Source organism: Chelon labrosus (genome assembly GCF_963514085.1).
Source record: "Chelon labrosus genome assembly, chromosome: 24".
Classification (NCBI taxonomy): Eukaryota; Metazoa; Chordata; class Actinopteri; order Mugiliformes; family Mugilidae; genus Chelon; species Chelon labrosus.
Genome location: NC_140357.1, coordinates 10467876 through 10489801, shown reverse-complemented (window position 1 = coordinate 10489801; position 21926 = coordinate 10467876). Strand labels below are relative to the sequence as shown.

Below are 21926 nucleotides of genomic sequence, written 5' to 3'. Positions count from 1 at the left end.
CAGTTGAGATATTCTCCGCTAAATGAAGCGCATACAAATCTTACCCAGGACCTCTACTATTTACTCTGGTGTCAGTTTGTGTTGATGAACGGGCTGCGTTCACCTGCGCAGGTGAGTCTGTTTTCAGAGCAGCAAGCGTCCTCCCGCCTCTGACTGTTGAATCCGCTCGTTAAAGAGCAAAACCAGACTCACCTGCTGCTTCTTCTCAGTGTTCACCATTAAGTCACTGAACTGACAGTTGGTCAACTCACTGTAGAAACATTAAACCAACACACGGACAGAGTCAACGTGTTGCTGCTCCGCTGCGTTCAGGACAAATCGGACACGTTGGTGAAATCCACCTGGGTTTAGAAAAATGATAAACTGACAAAATAAATGTTGATTTAAAGCAGACTTTCTGTGTTTGATCAACAATAAAACTAATAAGTAAAGTGTGTGATCTGATCACTGCAGAAACAAATGTCCTGACAGTTGAGTCTATTATCAATCATCTCAAAATTATAGAGACATGGGGCGATTATTTCAGATAAGATGAACCAGAATGGATGGAGTGTTTAAATCAATACTTGGTCTATAAATTAAAATGTTGAGGCTCCGTCTGTAAAAGCAGCTATAATTGGATAAACGGCGTCTCTAATATTTTGGACTTTCTATCACATGTGTTAACTCTTCAACAGGAACAAATGATCAACGTCTGAGGCGGGAACTCCTGGTTGACTCCACATGGAACGTCCTCCTCTTGAATGAATCCTCGAAATCACAGGTGTCAAACTGATCCGTGAAAGGGCCGCTGCAGGTTTTCAGTCCAACCATGCAGCAGCACACCTGACTTGGCTCAATCAATTGAACTGCCTTCACGCAGTCATTTCAGGCGTCCTCTTGCTCCTTCACTGTCAATTGTAAACATCAAGGTCAGTAGTGGTATTAATATTTTTGGATATTCCCCATTGAAGATGAATGGGCTTATGCAAGAAGATAGAACTACTTTGAAGGAATAATTGTTACTGCCATAGTTTACAAAATCTTTCCTTCAAAATAAAGTAGTTAATTATGAAAAGATTGCGATAGTCGAGACACTTCTGACTTTAATTTGTATAGCTGTTAAATACTAATTATTTAATGGTAAACACTGACTGAGAGTGTTTGACTGCACGGTGGGTGTTTTTATTTTAGAGTATACTGTCAACGCATTAGATTAAACTGTAGTCAAGTAAAGCGCTGTCATTTTCATGCATATCTGTTTTGTCTTGCAGGTTTCTCCACATAGCAGTGGCTTATGTGCTGGCTGCCAAGATGCGGCTCCCTGGATTTAAAGGAACCCAACGGACAGGTACGGATGCTCAGGCCTAGTAGTTGTAAATGCGTAAAGGTTGTTTTTTTTTTTCTCCCAATCTAAGCTGTATTCTGTCTCTGTGCGCAGACTGCCGTGGCCACCAATCAGCACCTGCTGTTGCACGGAGCTCAGATCAACACCAGAGACTTCTGGGGTGGCTCTCCCCTGCATGCTCAGAAAGGTCATTTGTCTAGTCTTCAGGTGTGTTGAGATTGTTGTTTAGTTCAGCTTTTAAACAAAAGATAGGAGAAGTGTGTTGTCTAAAGGTAACACTAACATCAGAAGTATATTATTTAGATGAATGATTGCTACAAATAGGTTTTGGTTTGAGGTATTTAGAATTGTTTTTTCTTAACAGTGTAATCCAAAAGTATTTTTGTCTTTTACTTCAGCTGCTTTTTATAGAAATGAGTTTATGTACTTAGTGAACAGATAACTGTTTTATATCTCCTTTAAAGACTTTACTTTGCATGTTTGACTGTTGTATTGACTTAGGTAACTTGTAATGTGTTGTTGCTTGTGCAGAGCCTGACTGGGAAAGCCATGGACATAGAAATGTTGAACTATGATGGTGAGTGTTTTGTTTGAAACAGTGAAGTTGTCATTGAGGTGATTTAATGGTGTCCTTTGTGTATGCAGGCTTGACTCCTCTTCATTCTGCTGTATTGGCTCACAATGCTGTGGTCAAAGAGATGAGGTGTCTGGACAAGCCCTGTTCGTACATGTTGATGGAGCTGCATCCACACTGCAGATGGGTGCTTCCTATGCCACTAAGGTTCATTGTGTTGATGGAATAAAGCATTGACTAACGTGAACATGTTGTGTGATCAGTCTCCTTCACTGTCCATTGTAAACATCAAGGTCAGTAGTAGTGGCTGTAGGTATGCTACCACAGCCTCATTTTTGAAAATTCCCCATAGGGAATGAATGGGCTTATGGAGGCCCCACGAAGATAGAAGATAGAAGATAGAAGATAGAAGATAGAAGATAGAAGATAGAAGATAGAAGATAGAAGATAGAAGATAGAAGATAGAAGATAGAAGATAGAAGATAGAAGATAGAAGATAGAAGATAGAAGATAGAAGATAGAAGATAGAAGATAGAAGATAGAAGATAGAAGATAGAAGATAGAAGATAGAAGATAGAAGATAGAAGATAGAAGATAGAAGATAGAAGATAGAAGATAGAAGATAGAAGATAGAAGATAGAAGATAGAAGATAGAAGATAGAAGATAGGTTCTGCACCACTGCCTAGCAACCGAAAAAATTCACTGAGACTGTCGCAACCTTCACACATGACATTTATTGCATTTTCTAAACATTACAAATAAAACACATTGCATTCTTTACAGACCTTCAGTGGAAACACATTGTTAGCTCTTTACAATGTCATAATAAAGGTAACAGTCCAAACACTTGACATTAACTTTAGCATAGCATTACATGCTAACATTTGGTCCCCCAGATACAACAAATCTTGAGGGGAAAACACATTCCAACTGTCAGTTAACACTATGAAAATTTCTTTGTTATTGTGTAACATTAACCATTACTTTAGAAATTCATGTATTAACTTAGATTTAGTTACTTTTAAGAGCTTCACTTTGTTTACCATTAATGCCAAATGTACTCTGCAATAATACTCAATTACATATGTTGGAGTAGTTTCTTAATGGACTTACATACAAGGGCCTCTGTCCAGTTCTCCCAGGCACTTTACACTCAGAGCCTACAATGAGGTACAGACATTTGCAATCATGAAAAAGGCAGCACTTTCAAATAGAAAATGATTCTGGACAACAGTTCTCTGCAGTCTTTACTCACCTCAAAGCCAGGCCACACTTCAGTTCATTTCTTCTTCCTGCAATGACAATCACCTGGGAGCTGATGTTGTTACAGGGCAACGCCAAGAAGCTGAAGACCGTGAGGGGACACAAAAGACAACTTTTGTAACTCAGCTGATATCGTTGAGGCAATCAAAACTGGAAAACTTTGCCCTTACCTGAGCCGCCATCAGGACCCAGATCAGCACGTGGACAATGTTTAGTTTACGGATTTCAAGGCGACGCTGAAACAAACAAGTAGTTGACACAAAACAGATACTTTATTAATGCCGAGGGAAATTCAAGCATCCAGTAGCAGTAACAAACATTGAACATACTATATAAAACTAGAAAGTGACCAGTAGAAGTAGGTTTTTTATAACCATGAGGGCTGTGTAATTAAATTAGTTGGAAACAGTTGAATGAAATAAATGGTAATGACAGTGTCCAGTAAGTGGTGCAAAAAGATATGTCCATTGTCAACATGACTCAGAGAGGGACACAATTTTACCTCATCTGGTAATGAGAGGCTGAAAGTCACTGCCGTCTGTGCCCGCTGCTCTCGGACCTTCTCTGGAAGCCATGATGGAAACCTAAACACAGAGTTAGACACATCAGGCAAGACTAAAACTGCATGCGTTAATGGTAGATCTGTAACACCTGTGCTTACCTGCAGTGAAAGGACTCATTAGTAATGCAAGAAACACATTTGAGATAATCCCAGAAATTGAGCTTCACAGCTGCAGACACCATGTTAATCAATGGCAATTTTATTGATTTAACAATAAAGTTGTCTCAAGGCAACACAGAAGCAGGAAGAACATCATACATGTAGAATCTAATACAACATTCAGGTGACGCATGTTACTTTAGTTTACCAAACAAAATTGTCAGCTTAAAAGATTGCAAAAATCAGGTGAGGAGCAGCTCCACTGCGCAGGCGCGTCATTCACAGCTCCTGCTTTAGCATGTCCAGTTAGCACATTAGGTTTTACCACTTACCCGTTTCTTGGAGCCCTCTCAGCTTCGCGCGTCAAACCTACCAGCAAACCCTACGTCTTCTTTTAACTTACCATCGTTCAGATTACTGTTAACTGCAACATTTACAGCAAGACAAGTTGAGCTAAAGCTAGCTGCAGTAGGTCAAACATACGGGAAGGTTAGCACAGCTTTCACATAAACGGAAAGCCACGCTGCCAAACACACACGTATCGTAAAATAAAGGACTTCTGGCATAAGTTGAAGCACTTACCTGCTATATCTAGTCTTCATAAAACAACGTTCCGACTAGAACGCTGTCTAAAGAGCATCTGAAGCCGAGCGAGAGGGGTATATGAAGAGTGAACGGTGGACAGGAAGTATGACGTGTCGAGCTGCGATTGGTCCCCGTTTAACTCGTCCCCTTCCTCCCTCTCCTGATTGGCTACGCGTCAGGTGTTTCCGTTTATCGCAGTGATTGCAAGTGCAGACGTCACCCGAATGTGCCAGCTGCAAAACATTTGTAATTTAGCTTCTATGGATTTTAACTCGAAGTTTAATTAGGAGAACGCAACCAATAGGAGGTTAGCAGATGGGTGGCAGGACAATGCCAAAGTTTTGTGCAGTATATGGCTGTACAAACCGGGGAAAACAAAAATGTTTCTTTAAAATTCCCGAAGAGGTAAGGCTACAGTAATTACACTACTTAAAGAGCTGACTAAAACTGTCAAAAATACAGAGCAGGGTATTATAATATTATTAGAAACATATATATATATATTGTCCGTCCACCTCTGCTACATGTGGTGACTGTGATTTTCATTCATTTTTTTTATTTCATTTATCTGTTTACAAACTAATTTAATTGCACACATTCCTCCCCATCTGTAGCTCTCATATTTATATATAAAAAAAAACCTTCTACTTCTACTGGTCACTTTTTATTTTTAACATAGTTTATAGTTGTATAAAACATTTTATTTCTAGTTACTTTCTATTTTTTATATAGCTTTTGTATTGTCTGTTCAATGTATGTTACTGCTACTGGATGCTTGAATTTCCCTCGGTATTAATAAAGTATCTAGCTATATATATATATATATATATATATTTGTGATTACCCTTTGAAGTTCCAACGTTAAGCTATGTGGCGATCTCTAGTGTCTTTGTTTTTAGCATTGCTACCTAACATTAGCTATCACGACCAGTGGTTCTCAAATTGTAGTCATTGTCGATCTGTGTACAATACAGTCTTGGTAGTCTGGTCAGAATCATCTAACAATAAAATATTGTCAGATCTCTGATTGAGACGGCCCTACGGACATAATGTGAAAACGGTGGAGAATTATTTCAGACTGTAACAACGTGATGTAAACTACAGTTGTCCCTTCTTACTCTCAGTACAGGGTGTCAATCACATTTATTTAATCGAGGCTGGCCAAGTGCTGTCCCAGATGTAAACTCTCCAGACTGGTCTCCTACGTTCATCTTGGCTACCAGAGAGGTAAACCAGCGACAGAGGCGTCACGTCGACGTGAAGAAAGACTGAGGGCCAATTACCACCACCTCCATGAATACAATTTGTAAATTATACAACTAACCTATCTTTCTCCCTCTCGTCCTCTTTGCAAAATATATTCTATATATGAAATTAAAATGTTTTAATACTACTACTTGAGTGATAAAGTTGTCTATCTAAATGAATTTGAATCAACTGAGTTACTTTATGAGTCTGATTTTACACAAGTGTCTGTTCTTCCAACTGAGTAAAGAATGTGTGTACTTTTGGCACCTCTGCATATTGTACATGTGTTTTTATATTTGTCTTCTTACAGATGGGTATTAAAAATATTTCATACTTTGTTTAAAAACTGTGTCATAATATCCCAAAATCACCCTGATGTGCTTCCAGTGAAAGATGACAGACAGTATTGAGTCATCACCCTCCCGTACTTAATTCATAACAGTTCTTTAAACTGACATCACAAAGTGGCCTTGGCATATTTCAAAAACTCATTTATTTTTTTGTGATAGATAAGATTTTGACCTATTGTGGTCACATTCTATGAAAACCTATGGACATACATGTAAAGACGTGAGAACATATAAACATTTGATTCATTTTGACAATGTTGGAGAGTGGGTGATATACTTGGATATCCACTTGCACTTTTCCACAGTACAACATTCACTCTTTCATTTTAACACCAGCTCCAACGTGTGAGCAGGATTCCGACAATCTGTTGGTAAAAAGGACAGGAGAAAAGGAATTATGCATTTACAGATAAGATCTGTTTTTCACAGCACAGTGATACTATTAAGTAACACAAACAACTGACAGACTGCTTTGTTTACGTCGCTGAGAACCTCATTTTACATACAGACGGTGTGCTTATCTGCTTTCTGAACTTACTCTTAAACACCAGACAACTTTAACTGGATATTACTGTACCTGGACATAACGACGTCGATGTCTTCGAGTTTATTTATGTTTAATTTTCTCTTCAAAGAGTCACAAGTTATTTTATTTTCGGACAAACGAGACGTTAGCTTGAGACACAAGCTGCGTTGTTAGCTTAACATCAATCAGACTAATTAGCCGACACCTGTTCACTACTTCCGGTTTCTTCTTCTTCTGATGTTTAATAGCGGTTAGCAAACCACCTTAAAGGTGCATTACCGCCACCTACTGGACTGGTCTGGTGGAGCATGAGATTACAGGAAAAAAAGAGAATTAACTGTTTTCCTCCAGGTGGTTTTCCTGAACATCCTGCCTGCCACAGCATTTACAAATCAACATGTCTGTATAGGGTTTGAGAACATTTGCAGATAAAACAATTTATTAAATATATTAAGGATGAAGCAGGTGCAAAGTTACAGAATATTTCTTCTTAACCCTCGTGCATAATCTCTCTCCGTCTGTCCATTCACTTGGGGTCCCAGAGACCCCAAAGGTAGCACGAGGGTTAAATTAAGCAAAACAACACAAGCTACTCCGCTATTAGCTTCGAAGCTAACCGGTAAACACGAACACGTAGTCAACTTTAACTGAATATTACTGTACCTGGACATAACTCTCAGTGTCTCCGTGTCTATTTAAACTTTTTTATTTCCTCTTTAAAGAGTCACAAGTTATTTTATTTTAGGACAAAAGACACATGAGCGTGTCACGTTGTAAACTTAACATCAGTCAGACTAATTAACCGACACCTGTTCACTACTTCCGGTTTATTCTTCTTCTGATGTTAAATAGCGGTTAGCAAACCATTTTAAAGGTGCATTACTGGACTGGACTGGTGGAACATGAGATTACAGGAAAAAAAGAGAATTAACTTTCTCTGGTTTGGTCACTAACTGTTAGCCTGGTCGTTACCATCCTACGTTTCCGCCCAGACCGAAATCAAATTTTGGGCGGACGTACGTAGGATGGTAACGACCAGGCTAACTAACTGTAACTACTTGAGTAAAAACCTTCTTCTCTAAAATTGTAGAAATCCATCTATAAATCAAGAAGCGTCTGTGTGTCTGTCTGTGGCACGCATATCTCGCGAACCGTTGGCCCGATTGATTTGAAACTGGGCAGGTGTCTCGCTACGGGCACGAAGATGTGCACTGCTAAATTTGACGTTGTTTGGATAAGAAATGTAAAATATATCGGTAAAATAGGTTTTCTCCGCTCTAATATTTCCACTAATCCTCATACACAGCACCTGTAGGCTCCCACTATAGGAATACATACTTCCGACGGGCACTGCACTTGTCAATTTAAAACATGAATCAACGTTAAACTGACCTGTGATGGAGATTTGCCTCCATCTCGCGGTGAAACGATGAACTGCACGACGTCGCTTTAATAATAACACAGAGAAACCATCACGATCACTGCTTTCAGGGGTCACTGTCAGTAACTACATCTGTCCACATCCAATAACACTGAGATTCTTATTTACTTCAGTATTGCAGTTTTAATGTTCATCAGTCTAATAATGACTCGACACAGATTATGTCAGCAGAGACTCACGAGTGTTTACTGCCCTCTGGCGGTCACAGCAAGGAACTACAGCTAGCACCCACATACAACATATAATAAACCAGCGATACAATGGATAGACACTACTGTGTTCACTGAGAAATCAACAAGTTCAACAAGTTTCAGACAGGACAGCCATATCAAGCAAAACACTGAAATTCAACGAGGAAGCATAAAAGACCACTACACTAAAATATGAATACCTTTGGAGATAAGTGAGACCAGTATACATCAGGAAGCTCTTTTATATGCTGAGAGTTAAGTTAAATAACATTATGTCAGATCCTGACTGATCTGTTATTGAATTTAATGAAGCAAATGATCACCTGAAGATGAACTTCTTGTTTCTGCTGCTGCTGTGATGCTGCAGGTGTTTATTAAATTCAAAGGCCAGACTCAGACATATTGTGGTAACAAACTGGACATCAGCCGGTTTATTAATGTTTCTGTAAAATCCAGAATTACAAACAGTGACACCTGAAAAACATTGTTTCAAAGTTCAGACATAAATCTACATTAACAAGTTTCAGATCTGCATAAGTTAGAATAAAATCTATATTTTCTGGAGACATTTCAAAAGCTTATATAACAGAAAGTACATAATAAATAAGAGAAGAAGCAACTAAACCATATAACAACGTGCAATAATCCTTATGGAAAACCTAAAAGTGCCATTAATTGTCCCTATTTCACATTAAAACATTACCTTTATGTTTTTCTAACTGTTGATGCTGGTTTATAATGTGTCTAAATAATTCAGGAGAGGGACTGATCTTTACTTGTTGGTGCTATTAGAATAGTTTGTGCAGCTCTGTTGAGGATCTTAAATCTCTTCACTCCACCTCCCAGTAACATGGTCCAGTCAGAGTCTCTCTACACACGAGCTGCTGCTGATTCAACCTCTCTGGATCATCAGGACTCAGCTCATCCTCTCTCAGTACACATCATCACGTTCACCTTCATTTTTGCCTAGACTACCAGCTGTTGAGAGAAAAACAACAACATGACTAAGTCTTTATGGAGAATCATTTCATCAGCAGCTACGAATATTCACAGTTCATAGGATTCTTGAGGCTGCGAATATTTCTACATTTAAGCACAATATATATAGGTAGTTTTACTATTAAATATACTTAACTACTACTACTATGTTAATTGCACAAAACACCAAGACAAATTCCTTGTGTGTGAACATACATACATAGAAATAAATCATATTTTGACTCTGATTCTGGAGCAGCTGTGGAGCTCAGCCAGCTTCCTTTCAGCTCTCATGTTAACGTGTTGTAGCTGGAAGCTCACAGACTTTTAGCATCAAGTCTGTTTCCTCTGCAGATTTCTCTCAAGTCCACAGAGGAAATAAACTGCTGAGAGTCATGAACGCTTCATTACTGCACAAACACTTTAGTGATGGATTTACAGCTGTTCCATTTAAATAAAGAGTCTGAGTGTGTTGATGAACATAGCATGTGTTTCTGAAGCATCAGCTGACTAATAAACATTTAAGATATCTGATGAAACTAATGACAGAGATACAGATGTGATGACTGGACCTCGGCAGAGATTCTGCTCTGTATAAAGACCACATGGTTACTAAATGTAATGATGGTTCTATGATTCACAGGCTTCAGTCAGACTGATCTCAGAGCGGTGACAAAGATGAAACTGATCAGTTGTTTAGTTTTGAGGTGAGAGAACAAACAGTCTGAGATCAGATTTGATGAATGAGGACCACTGTCTCTATTCATCTAGTAAGGCTGTCAGGTGCAATCCAGATTTATTTCCTGAAAACATGAACACAACAAGCTTCAGGATGATCTGACTGGCTGACTGTTGTCTCTGTCTTTCTGTCCAGTCCTGAAGTTTGTCCTCTCACAGCTTTACTGAGGAAATTCAGAGCTGAGATTTGCAGGTCTTTCAGGAGATACTGGATATTTTTTTCTAATTGCATTTTCTACAATGCTATGGAAAGAAGAACAAGATAAGATAAACTAATCCTTTATTTATTCCCTCTACTAACCTCAGAGTTTCCAGTCTACAGTCTGGACTCTCCTTAAGATCAGACAGCTGCTTCACATCAGAATCCTGAAGCTTGTTTCCACTCAGGTTCAGCTCTCTGAGATGGGAGGGGTTGAAATTCAGAGCTGAGACCAGAGAATCACAGCTGATCTTTGACAAAATGCAGCAACTCAGTCTGAAAAAGGAAAATATGTATGTTTGAAGGACACGTACAAAACGTCAAAAACCAAAGTGATGAAGGTTTTTCCAGTTTGTCCAATGTCAAGATTTGCTTTATTCTATCTTTCACTCTAAATATTTTTGGGTTGATGCGACATGACACATGTGAGACATTTGAAGACGTCACCTTGAACTCCTGACACATTGTGGGATCAACATTTTTCACAATTATTGACAATTAAAAGTCTGAAGAATTTCAATAATAAATAGCTTCATCAATAAATTCAAAGACGTTTTAGTTGCTGTCCTGGTTTAAATTTGGAAAACATGATGTGACACTGAAAGTGAACATAAAGTGCGTCTTAGTTTCAGAGTGAATCATCCAGTGGAAGATTTTTCTTCTTCAATGGTTTCAAATGTGTAGCTCAACATGACTCTGCCGTAGTCAATGTACTAAACCACAAAAGAAGAAAACAGACATTACCATGAAGATCCTAACTGTGGATCAGTAAAATATCAGCCTGATGTCTGTAGATTAATGTCAACACATCTTTCACATCATATTAATCTGAGCACACAAATAAAACATGATGCCTGACCTCAGAGTCTCCAGTCTACAGTCTGGACTCTCCAGAAAACCACACAGATGCTTCACTCCTGAATCCTGCAGGTTGTTGAGACTCAGCTCCAGATGTTTCAGATGGGAGGGGTTGGACTTCAGAGCTGAGACCAAAGAATGACAGCTGATCTCTGACAAAGTGCAGTAACTCAATCTGAATAAAGAATAAAAGATGTTAGTATTAATGAGAACAAGCTGCTGCTTCAATAAAGATGTAGTGACTTCAGCTCTGAAACTCTGACACATCCACCAGTGGATTAATCTATACAAACTCATGTTGACCAACAAACACAACGAAAAACACTCTGACATTTATTTCACTTTCTACTCAAAGTTCGGAAAAAAAAAAACAAATATGGAAATGTTGATAAAATGATGATCAAGACTCTAAAATATGTTCATGTTATGATGGAGACATTTAAATTAGGACTAAACATGAAAATACATTTTGTTATTGATTCATCTCTCATTTATCTTCACAATAGTTTCATTAGTTATCAAACCAAATCCAAATCAAATATAGTGTAAAGTGTCCATCAGAGTTCACATGACTTCAATTGTTAAAACAAACAGATACAGAATATTTGTTTCAGCCTCTTAGTGTAAAAACTACAATTTAAACGTGTTTCAGTTCAAACATTTGAACAGGAGTTTTTCGGATCTTCTGGTTGGTCCACCTTACAGTTTGTAGAAATGATTAGCATTCTCCATTAACCCAGTCGAGAAGTAGATTGTGGCTTTCAGTGTACTAGTAGATTTTAGTAGGTTTTGGGGATGTTCTGTTTTCTATCACAGTAAACTGACTATTTTTGGTTTTAAGCAAATTTAGACATTTGGAGGGGCCACCTTAATAGAATCTCAGGACACAAATAAAACATGATGTCTGACCTCAGAGTCTCCAGTCTCCAGTCTGGACTCTCCAGAAAACCACACAGATGCTTCACGCCTGAATCCTGCAGGTTGTTTTGACTCAGGTCCAGATGTTTCAGATGGCAGGGGTTGGATTTCAGAGCTGAGGCCAGATAATCACAGCTGATCTGTGTCAACCTGCAGTCAATCAACCTGAATAAGGAATGATAAGGTGTGTTCAAGTTTTAAATGTGCAGCTGAACTATGTCCTAATTATTGTGGATCATTGATACCAACATGAAGCTTCAGCAGTCTGACACTGTGGCACTAATCAATTTGTTGTCGAACAAAGTTCTGTCTTTGAGTGTCTGTCCCTTAACTGGAGCTCAGCAGGAAACAGTGAACTCACAAAGATACTGACTGGATCTGTGGAGCTCAGACTGCTGCAGCAGAAGATTAGATTAAGATCAGCTTTACAATCATTCATTCACAGAACACTGTAGAGTTTGTCCTCCATCTTGTCACATTGGAGTCAGATTATAAGGAGATTTCTTCACAGACAGTATGAACAGAAAGAATGATTACTGACTACAATACCTCTTTAAATGAACATGTGAAAACTGGAGTTGATCTGATTTATGATCAGACTGATCACTGAGGAGACACCTGCTGATATTAAAGAACACGATGCTTCTTCATTCAACTGTTTGTCTTCTCTTTTCTAACTTTCAACCCTGTGTAATGGAAAATTCTTACTTAGTGCATTATGTGACGCTACTATAGACAGTGTTAACACGTAACTTAAGTTGACTCTTAAGAAATTTGAGGATGTGAGACTCTCATATAGGACCCTCATGTCTACCATGTAGCCTTGTTAATCTGTGACCAAATCTAAAGGTATGGTGCCAATTCATAATTAAAACTAGAGGCTGAAGTAGATAGTAACCTTCACTGATAAGTTTGGCTATAAAACAAAGTATTCTTTGTGTGTTATTTGCTTGTTTGCCACTTGCATTGCATTGTGCTCTGTTCGTGGCTGTTAGCCCATCCATAGATGAGAATTAAACAAAGACCTGAAGTGTTCTGACTTTGTGTCCTTTTCAACCAAACCTGACAAGTGAACTGATAAAAACAGGATCATTCTTCATACGCCTGATAATAAAATACATAAAAACAAAAATAAAAATCAGTCAATGAACTGACCTCAGAGTCTCCAGTCTACAGTTTGGACTCTTCAGTCCAGTGCACAGCTGCTCCACTCCTGAATCCTGCAGGTTGTTTTTACTCAGGTCCAGTTCTGTCAGATTAGAGGACTGGGAGCTGAGAACTGAGGACAGCGCTTCACAGCTTCTTTTTGAGAGATTACAGCCACTGAGTCTGCAGAGACAATAATAGATAAAGAACTAGTCAGACTTTTATTTTCCTTTAATGAAATACTGCTGTGTATCTATTAATGACTAAAACTCTCTTTCTGTACTTACAGAGCTTTGTTGGAGGCTTTAGCCACTGGTAGCAGCCTCAGAAGAGCTTCCTCTGAAGCAGAGTATTTCTTCAGGTCAAACTTGTCCAGATTAATTTCTGATGACAGTAAGATGAAAACCAGAGCTGACCACTGAATAGGAGACAGTTTATCTGTGGAGAGATGTCCTGATTTCAGGGACTGCTGGATCTCCTCCACTAGAGAACGATCATTCAGTTCATTCAGACAGTGGAACAGATTGATGCTTCTCTCTGCAGACAGATTCTCACTGATCTTCTCCTTGATGTATTGGACTGTTTCCTTACTAGTCTGAGAGCTTTTTGTCTGCTTCATCAGGCCTCGTAGAATAGTCTGACTGGTCTCCAGTGAAAGACCCAGGAGGAACCGGAGGAACAAGTCCAGGTGTCCATTTGGGCTCCGTAAGGCCTTGTCTACAGCACTCTGGTGGAGATGTTTTAGATTTGGTTTGTTAAACGTTATAGATGTCCGGGAAGTTGTTTGTTGTTCTTCCAGCAGATTGACAGCAGACTTGATGAAGGTTTGATGAACATGTAGAGCAGCCAGAAACTCCTGAATGCTTAGATGGACAAAGCAGAACACCTTGTCTTGGTACAGTCCTCTCTCCTCTTTAAAGATCTGTGTCAACACTCCTGAGTACACTGAGGCTGCTCTGATATCGATGCCACACTCTGTCAGGTCTGATTCATAGAAGATCAGGTTTCCTTTCTGCAGCTGATCAAAAGACAGTTTTCCCAGAGACTCAATCATCTTCCTGGTCTCTGGACTCCAGTGTGGATCTGTCTCAGATCCTCCATCATACTTGACCTTCTTCACTTTGGTCTGAACCACCAGGAAGTGGATGTACATCTCAGTCAGGGTCTTGGGCAGCTCTCCTCCCTCTCTGGTTTTCAACACATCCTCCAGAACTGTAGCAGAGATCCAGCAGAAGACTGGGATGTGACACATGATGTGGAGGCTTCGTGATGTCTTGATGTGGGAGATGATACTGCTGGCCTGCTCCTCATCTCTGAATCTCTTCCTGAAGTACTCCTCCTTCTGGGGATCAGTGAACCCTCTGACATCTGTCACCATGTCAACACACTCAGGAGGGATCTGATTGGCTGCTGCAGGTCGTGTGGTTATCCAGAGGTGAGCAGAGGGAAGCAGTTTCCCCCTGATGAGGTTTGTCAGCAGCACATCCACTGAGGTGGACTCTGTAACATCAGTCAGAATCTCAGTGTTGTGGAAGTCCAGAGGAAGTCGACACTCATCCAGACCGTCAAAGATGAACACAACCTGGAACTCTTCAAACCTGAAGATTCCTGCTTCTTTGGTTTCAGCGAAGAAGTATTGAACAAGTTCCACCAAGCTGAACTTTCTCTCTTTCAACACATTCAGCTCTCTGAAAGTCAATGGAAATATGAACTGGATGTCCTGGTTGGCTTTGTCTTCAGCCCAGTCCAGAGTGAACTTCTGTGTTAAGACTGTTTTCCCAATGCCAGCCACTCCCTTTGTCATCACTCTTCTGATTGGTTTATCTCTTCCAGGTGAGACTTTAAAGATGTCTTCTGGTCTGATGGTTGTTTCTGGTCTGTCTAGTTTCCTGGATGCTGTTTCAATCTGTCTGACCTCATGTTCATCATTGACCTCTGCAGTCTCTCCCTCTGTGATGTAGAGCTCTGTGTAGATCTCATTCAGAAGAGTTGAGTTTCCTGCTTTAGCAATCCCCTCAAACACACACTGGAACTTCTCCTTCAGAGTAGATTTAAGTTCACGCTGACAAACTGCAATTTCATGTTCTGAATAAGTACAACAAATGAGATCAGTGAATAAATTATTTTGAATATGTATTTGTTATATTTGTTTCATCCCATGAGACATTAGTAAATGTTTAATTAATTCATCAGGTTCAATGCTCAGAGAAATCCTCTTACTGATCTGCAGACGATCAGCCAGCTCCTCCTGCTTCATTCTCCTCAGGAAGGTCAGTGTGATCTCCATAAATGCATCTCTGCTGCTCCTCCTCCTCTGCTCTTCATCCTCACCCTCTAAACCCTCCTCATCCTCCCTCTGACTCTCTAAGCATTCTGGGTAATCTGGATTGAGAACTTTGTGGATCTTCTTTAGCTCGTTCTTCACAAAAGTGACAATGTTGTCCTCCAGCAGCTGGAACAGAAAACTATATGAATGACAACCAGACTGAAATCATGGAGACAAACATCAGATCCATGTTGGACAGGCTGACAGTCCACTGGTCTACAAAGAGCAGCATAGAGATGATGGAAATTAGTTGTTGTCCATGTACAGACCTTAAATATGGAGTCCAAGTGTCTTTGATGCTGTGTCTGCTGCTTCAGTCTGGACAGAAACAGAAACAACAGTGAGTTAAAGATTGTTCTGTGGTGATCGTCCTGATCAGAATAAACTCTACTGTGACATTTATAAAGAGGTGAAACAAGTGATTCATTCTGAACTTGATGACTGAGGATCACAGAAAGTCCACATAACGCATCTCTCAGACCATTTGTTTACTGTGTCTCTTTAACTACTGAGATCTTCATCTTTCAGACAGAAAATGGTTTCCATCTGTTTCCAAACAACTGCACCAGCATCACTTGACCATGGGGACAAAATGACAGCAGCCTAAACAGTTTCCTTCTAGTTAACCGTGTGATGTCTAACACAAAAATGTCAGACACAAAAGACCAGTTGTATTTATATCTTACTTATTTAGAACAGAGGGTTTTTGTCCTTTAACGTTGAAGAAGGCTTTCTTTGACCAATCATTCCTCCTATACACACATCTGGGCCCAGATTCTGGTTCAGGTTCAGGTGAGTCTGGTTTCTGGTGGATCCTGGTAAAGAGAACGCCATTCACTGTTATTATTTCAAATGTATGAAATGTACCAAAGACAAAGAAACTTTGAAGGACGTTCATCACAGATATTTAATAACTACCACCAGCCAACGGTGACAACATGAACTTCCACAGGAGAGACGGATCATGATTATGGTCAGAAGTATCGCTGACTATTATGTTGAATATGGTTTCATATTACAATCACTTATATCTTACTTATTTACAGCAGAGGATTCTTCTCTTTTAAAGTCAAAGTAGGCTTTCTTTGACAGATCACTCCTCATAGACACACAGCTATGCCCAGATTCTGGTTCAGGTTCAGATGAGTTCGGTTTCTGGTGGATCCTGGTAAAGAGAAAGCCATTCACTGTTATCATTAAATGTACCAAAGACAAAGAAACTTTGAAGGACATTTATCACAGATATTTAATAACTACGACCAGCCAACGATGACAACATGAACTTCCACAGGAGAGACGGATCATGATTATGGTCAGAAGTATCGCTGACTATTATGTTGAAAATGGTTTCATATTACAATCACTTATATCTTACTTGTTTACAGCAGAGGATTCTTCTCTTTTAAAGTCAAAGTAGGCTTTCATTGACAGATCACTCCTCATCGACACACAGCTGGGCCCAGATTCTGGTTCAGGTTCAGGTGAGTCTGGTTTCAGGTGGATCCTGGTAAAGAGAAAGCATTCACTGTTATCATTATTTCAAATGTATTAAATGTACCAAAGACAAAGAAACTTTGAAGGACATTTATCGCAGATGTTTAATAACTACCACCCGCCAATGATGACAACATGAACTTCCACAGGAAAGACGAATCATGATTATGGTCAGAAGTATCCCTGACTATTATGTTGAATATGGTTTCATATTACAATCACTTATATCTTACTTATTTACAGCAGAGGATTCTTCTCTTTTAAAGTCAAAGTAGGCTTTCTTTGACAGATCACTCCTCATAGACACACAGCTGGGCCCAGATTCTGGTTCAGGTTCAGGTGAGCCTAGTTTCTGGTGGATCCTAGTAGACAAAGAGTAATTGACTGTTTTCAACTTTTAAAAGGAATAGATGTGTCTAAGACCAACAAACTTTGAAGAACATTAATACATTAACCTATATAAACTTAGAGTAAGCTTTTGATATACAGAATAAATACATCCAGCCGATGCTGACAACATGAACAGTCTGTGCAGGAGAGACAAATTATGGCTCTATAGCACCACACAACATCACAGCTGGGTGTGGACAAAAGTACCAATAATCACAATGTTGAATGTAGTTTTATATTATATTCATTTATATCTTACTCATTTACAGCAGGGAGTTCTTCTCTTTTAAAGTCAAAGGAGAGACCCTTTGACCGATCACTCCTCATAGACACGCAGCTGGGTTCAGGTTCAGGTTCAGCAGAGTCTGGACTGTGCTCCTGCTTTGTTCTTCAACACAACACAGAAAGATTTGAGTGATAATAATAAAGGAGCAGTGATCTGAGAGTTGAGCTCTGACATGGAGAAGAGTCATGGACAGTTACAGATGTTCATCTCACCTCTGATCTTTGGTCTGGTTCTCATGTTCCCCACTCAGAGTGGTTTTAAAGGGAGGGACTCCCTCCTCTCTGTCCTCACACTGATCCATGCTGCTGGATTCACATCAGCTCACACACACTTTCTACTTTCATCTGCAGAGGAAACACAAATCATTCACCTGAACATCAACTGAAAATCATCCATGACATGATTTCAGCTGCTCCTCCAGTGACTGGTTCTTATTTTCCGTTTCATATCAGTGTCAGTGAATGAAGTCAGACAGCAGAGACAGAGATTCTACAATCAGCTGCTGTTCTTCTACTATCAGTCCACAGGTACCAACTTTACAACTTCATCTTGGACTTTGGACATCTCTTATAAACATAATAGATCAGAAACGGTTATTGAAGACAAAGTTAAAGTCTGAAACAAACCAAACTTCATTCAAACAGTCCAAAGAGCTGAAGAAGAAAACTGTCAAAATTAAAATTCTGATTCTATCTTATTAATAAATTCTATAAATTCCAAATAATACTTAATAATGTTTTATATCTACACCAACATGTATATTTATTAAAGCCCTCTGATCACTCAGCTCTGCAGTGTGAATATAATGACACAGAAAGTCTGATCTGTTCTCCAGCGTCTGTCTGAAGAGCTCAGGCCTCATTTAGTGGCTCAGACAGCGGGAGATCAGCGGCTCCTCTCCACCTCCTCCACAGACTGATTCAGGAAAATCTTCCTCCAGTCATCAGAAAGTGGAGCTACACAGAAACAACCACTCTATGTTCACCTGATGATCATCAACCTACTCCACGGACGATGGTAACAGACATCAACACAAAATGGCAGAAAATAAATTATTATGCCTAACTCCCAACAGACTTCTGTGAGGATCTGAGCAGATTGAAGACCAGAACTGTTTTCATCTGGCAGAAACTGGCCTCTAAATATGGTTCCACAATGACAACGTCAAATTTTATATTTTCAACATGAAACAAATTAAATGAACACATATTAGTGGAATATTATTAACAGTCTATATATCAAACAATACATGTGTTAAACTTGCAAAGAAAATACTTTGTGGTCTGTACCAAACAAAAATACTTGAAAACATACAGATCGTCCGCATAGACAACATTTTTAAGTTGTCTTTCAGAACCAAAAAAAACAAAAACAAAAAAAAACACAAAAACATCTGACATTATTGTAATGGTGGAGTGACACAGAACTTAAAATATTGTGACTGCCTAATTAGTCCTATGCTGTCAACGTCTCCACCTCCTTCTGTGTCATATATGTGTCAAACATGTCACAGGAACATAGCAGCAATGCCGTATTTACATCTAGGACTTAAACTATAAATACTTAACTATTTGTGATTTTACTGATCATCAGTAATCAAATAATAATGTAGATTCATCTTAAAACATAAGAGTGATGAAATAAGAAATAAACTACAAACATTTTAGAGCATAAACAAACAGTAAAGTTACTGAAGGTGAAGTTATAGTCTAAAAGAAATCAAACTTACAGTTTATTCAAAGAGTCCAAAGAGCAGAAGAAGAAGACTCTCCCCTCAACACCTGGACACTAAAGACTAGGTAATACTAAAACAGATAGCTGCTTCCTGGAACAAGACCTGGCTCCACCTATGATGGAGGAAGAAGAGGTTGGACGGGTTCAACAGGACTAGCAGCGCAAGTGATTTTAAAGATCAACTTCTTAAATAGCATGAGTCACACTGAATCTAAAAATATATTTGTGTGTTCAGGTTTGACTGAGTCAGGACTGATGATAGTTTGTCCTGCTGAATGCTTGTGTCAGTTACAGACCTGATGTTGTCAAGCATCCACGTCGTCTGGACTTCAACATCTTGACTATTCTCATGTTTAGACACTTCAGAGTTTCTTTGTCTGCCTACAAACACATAAAAACAGGAACATATGAATTAAATGAACAGAGTCCATAGGTTATCTCATCTCGGTTTACAGTACAACTTGATATTACAGTTTGAAACAACAGATCTAAACCGCCTCATGACTAAAATAAACACAAACTACTGCACTAAAATATAAAATGTTCATAGTACACAATTCTAAAATGAGTAGTTAAGTCAAAACTATTCTCAAAAACAGGAAAACAAACATATCCTTCATTTAAAAACAAAAGTTAGTTTTAACTGCACTGTCTTGTGTTTTGAGGCGTGTGCAGATCAAATACTCATCTCATTATGAAAATATGCTGTCAGACAAGTTACTAAGGCGTCACTTAAAGACTTTAACCGGTCTCATGACTCTGATTCAAACTCGTTCAGTCCTCTAACAGCCTACAGCACAGGTGTCAAACTGATCCGTGAAAGGGCCACTGTGGCTGCAGGTTTTCATTCCAACCATGCAGCAGCACACCTGACTTGGCTCAATCAATCAACTGAACTGCCTTCACACAGTCAATTCAGGTGTCCTCTTGCTTGATTGGAACAAAAACTTGCCAGCCACACCCACTGCATGGGTGCTGCATGGTTGGAATGAAAACCTGCAGCCACAGTGGCCCTTTCACAGATCAGTTTGACACCCCTGGCCTACAGTTATAACAGTTATAAGACCACACACCTTTCTAGTCTTTCATAGAGCTTTTCAGTCTTTCCCCTGAGTGTCGGACAGCAGCCATTTCTGAAACTGCCTCAGGTTGAAACTCACAATCTCATGGTCATTTTATAGTACATTAGATTGGACACTTCTGAAAAATGAAAATAAAAATTTGCTGAATCCTATTTAGATGACAAGATGAGAATACTTGAACACCTGCCAGTTTGTGCACAAATACTCTCTGTCAGTGAACAGAATAACAGAATGTCCTGTGACATTTAGGGTCTTAAAGGAATAATTTGGGTTCTTTGAAGTAGGGTTGCACAAAGTACTTATCCATCATCAGGATATTACCAAGAGCAGATTACCTAGAGTAGATACTGGATACCAGAGTCCACTAACAAAAACAACAATTTTGCCTAGAAGAATCTATCGAAAGCAACGCTTTGTCACAGTCCAAAGAGCTTTGTTACTGCTATGACTCGACCGTGCAGCCAGTGACCTGCACTCCAGCCTGCAGAGCCTCCGTCTGGGTGTTCACCCCCTTGAATGATGGAAGCAGAGATGGATGGATGTTGGGCAGCTTCCCTGTAATATCAGAGCAACACATTCAGACGTCTCATCTTGACACCTGTGTAATGTGTGAATTCCTCCAGCATGCGGTCGATGGTGCCGTCGAACTCTGCGCGGCTCCCGTACAGTTTGTGGTCCACCACCTGGTCGGGGTCAGACAGAAAGTAGAGTTTTATTTCCTCCTTAAGACGTTTTTATCCTCATCCCAGAAAGCCTGCACAGATTATATCTCATATCCAGAAGCTACTCAAGTCTGGTTTTTAAGCACCTGACATGCCCTAAAAAAGAACAAGCTGTCTTAACACAAGTGAACTATACAGTGGTCTTTGACAGATTTAAGACCCGTGTCTTAATACCTGTCTTACCTGTGTCTGAATGCCAGCCAGAGATGCTGTCTTCAGACCCTGAACTCCTGATCTGTTGGAGATGACCACAACAATCTCTGCTCAGCTGGACGGACGCTTGGCCTGCTCGATCAGGCCCTGCATGTTGGTGCCTGGGGTAACAGAAAATTTTGAAAGTGCTGTTAACAGGTGAAGTTGATACGTACGTTTCAGTGTTAAAACTTCTGTGATATGCTGAAGCTGCAACTCTTATTTGAAAATTGACAAAACACACACACCTGTGCCAGAGATAACAGCAACTATCTTCTTGTGTGGCGTGATGCTGTTGCTGTGGCAACTGCCATTCTGCTAGACCCCGGACTCTCCACCGGCGGCGGGCCCCGCATTCAGCAGGCTGTGTTTGACGTTACGGACCGCCACAGTTTCTGCTCCTGCATGAACACAGTAGACGTTTCTTTTCACCAGCTTTATTTGCCCACTTTAATCTTCTGCTTTTCTGTACGGTTCTTGGGTTTTTATCTATAATTGTCTGTCCAGCTGTAGAATTTGAGGGGAGCAACCACCAGCACCACCCCCAGGCCACAGTTGAAGGTGGGGGCCATCTCCTCCTCGCTCAGACCGCCTTCCTTGTGGAGCCAGGAAAACACAGGAGGGATGCTCCATCAAGAGGCGTCTGAGTCATGAATAAACAACAAGTACAAACATTAATGTGGCTCAACACAACAA

The 21926-nt window shown here is 39.7% G+C and overlaps 2 protein-coding genes and 1 long non-coding RNA gene across 6 annotated transcripts in view; 1 reads left to right on the top strand and 2 right to left on the bottom strand.

Annotated features, from left to right (window-relative positions):
* LOC311509103 (NF-kappa-B inhibitor zeta-like) overlaps window positions 1-2136 on the top strand; it is a 32134-nt gene extending 29998 nt beyond the window's left edge. Inside the window, exons 5-9 of one of the 2 annotated variants that reach the window (XM_084574155.1) lie at window positions 764-911; window positions 1254-1330; window positions 1421-1534; window positions 1859-1904; window positions 1973-2136. In XM_084574155.1, coding sequence (XP_084430281.1) covers window positions 1277-1330; window positions 1421-1534; window positions 1859-1904; window positions 1973-2130 — 372 coding nt within the window. In that variant the 5' untranslated portion in view covers window positions 764-911; window positions 1254-1276 and the 3' untranslated portion in view covers window positions 2131-2136. Of the gene's footprint in view, window positions 1-677; window positions 912-1253; window positions 1331-1420; window positions 1535-1858; window positions 1905-1972 lie in introns of both variants that reach the window. The other variant, XM_084574156.1, reaches the window with a different exon arrangement.
* A 480-nt stretch (window positions 2137-2616) lies between these two features.
* LOC311509655 lies at window positions 2617-4882 on the bottom strand. The gene is made up of 5 exons (XR_014699859.1): window positions 4409-4882; window positions 3668-3749; window positions 3336-3401; window positions 3158-3247; window positions 2617-3062 (listed from the first exon to the last, which is right to left on the bottom strand). It is a non-coding gene; the product is annotated as an uncharacterized lncRNA (long non-coding RNA).
* Window positions 4883-8283: 3401 nt separating this feature from the next.
* Window positions 8284-21029, bottom strand: LOC311509308 (NLR family CARD domain-containing protein 3-like). Of its 3 annotated transcripts, none has more exons than XM_084574446.1 (15): window positions 19230-21029; window positions 17713-17844; window positions 17474-17602; window positions 17058-17186; window positions 16706-16834; window positions 16367-16495; window positions 16017-16145; window positions 15600-15648; window positions 15225-15456; window positions 13292-15089; window positions 13014-13187; window positions 11850-12023; window positions 10942-11115; window positions 10185-10358; window positions 8284-9145 (listed from the first exon to the last, which is right to left on the bottom strand). In XM_084574446.1, the coding sequence occupies exons 2-15, from the start codon at window positions 17799-17801 to the stop codon at window positions 9139-9141; spliced, it is 3516 nt and encodes a 1171-aa protein (XP_084430572.1). In that variant the 5' UTR covers window positions 17802-17844; window positions 19230-21029; the 3' UTR covers window positions 8284-9138. The 3 variants fall into 3 exon arrangements, with proteins under 3 accessions (XP_084430572.1, XP_084430573.1, XP_084430571.1); XM_084574447.1 differs by having other exon boundaries at window positions 10185-10280; XM_084574445.1 differs by lacking the exon at window positions 8284-9145 and having other exon boundaries at window positions 9230-10358.
* Window positions 21030-21926: the final 897 nt, after the last annotated feature.

What these genes read in the sequence shown, in the direction of transcription:
- LOC311509308 (XM_084574445.1), bottom strand. Translation starts at nt 17,801, where the DNA reads ATGGATCAGTGTGAGGACAGAGAGGAGGGAGTCCCTCCCTTTAAAACC. An exon ending in GAATCCTCTGCTGTAAACAA is followed by an intron (nt 16,496 to 16,705) that starts GTAAGATATAAG and finishes TCTCTTTACCAG; the next exon opens with GATCCACCAGAAACCGAACT. An exon ending in TGTAGACTGGAGACTCTGAG is followed by an intron (nt 10,359 to 10,941) that starts GTCAGGCATCAT and finishes TTCCTTTTTCAG; the next exon opens with ACTGAGTTGCTGCATTTTGT.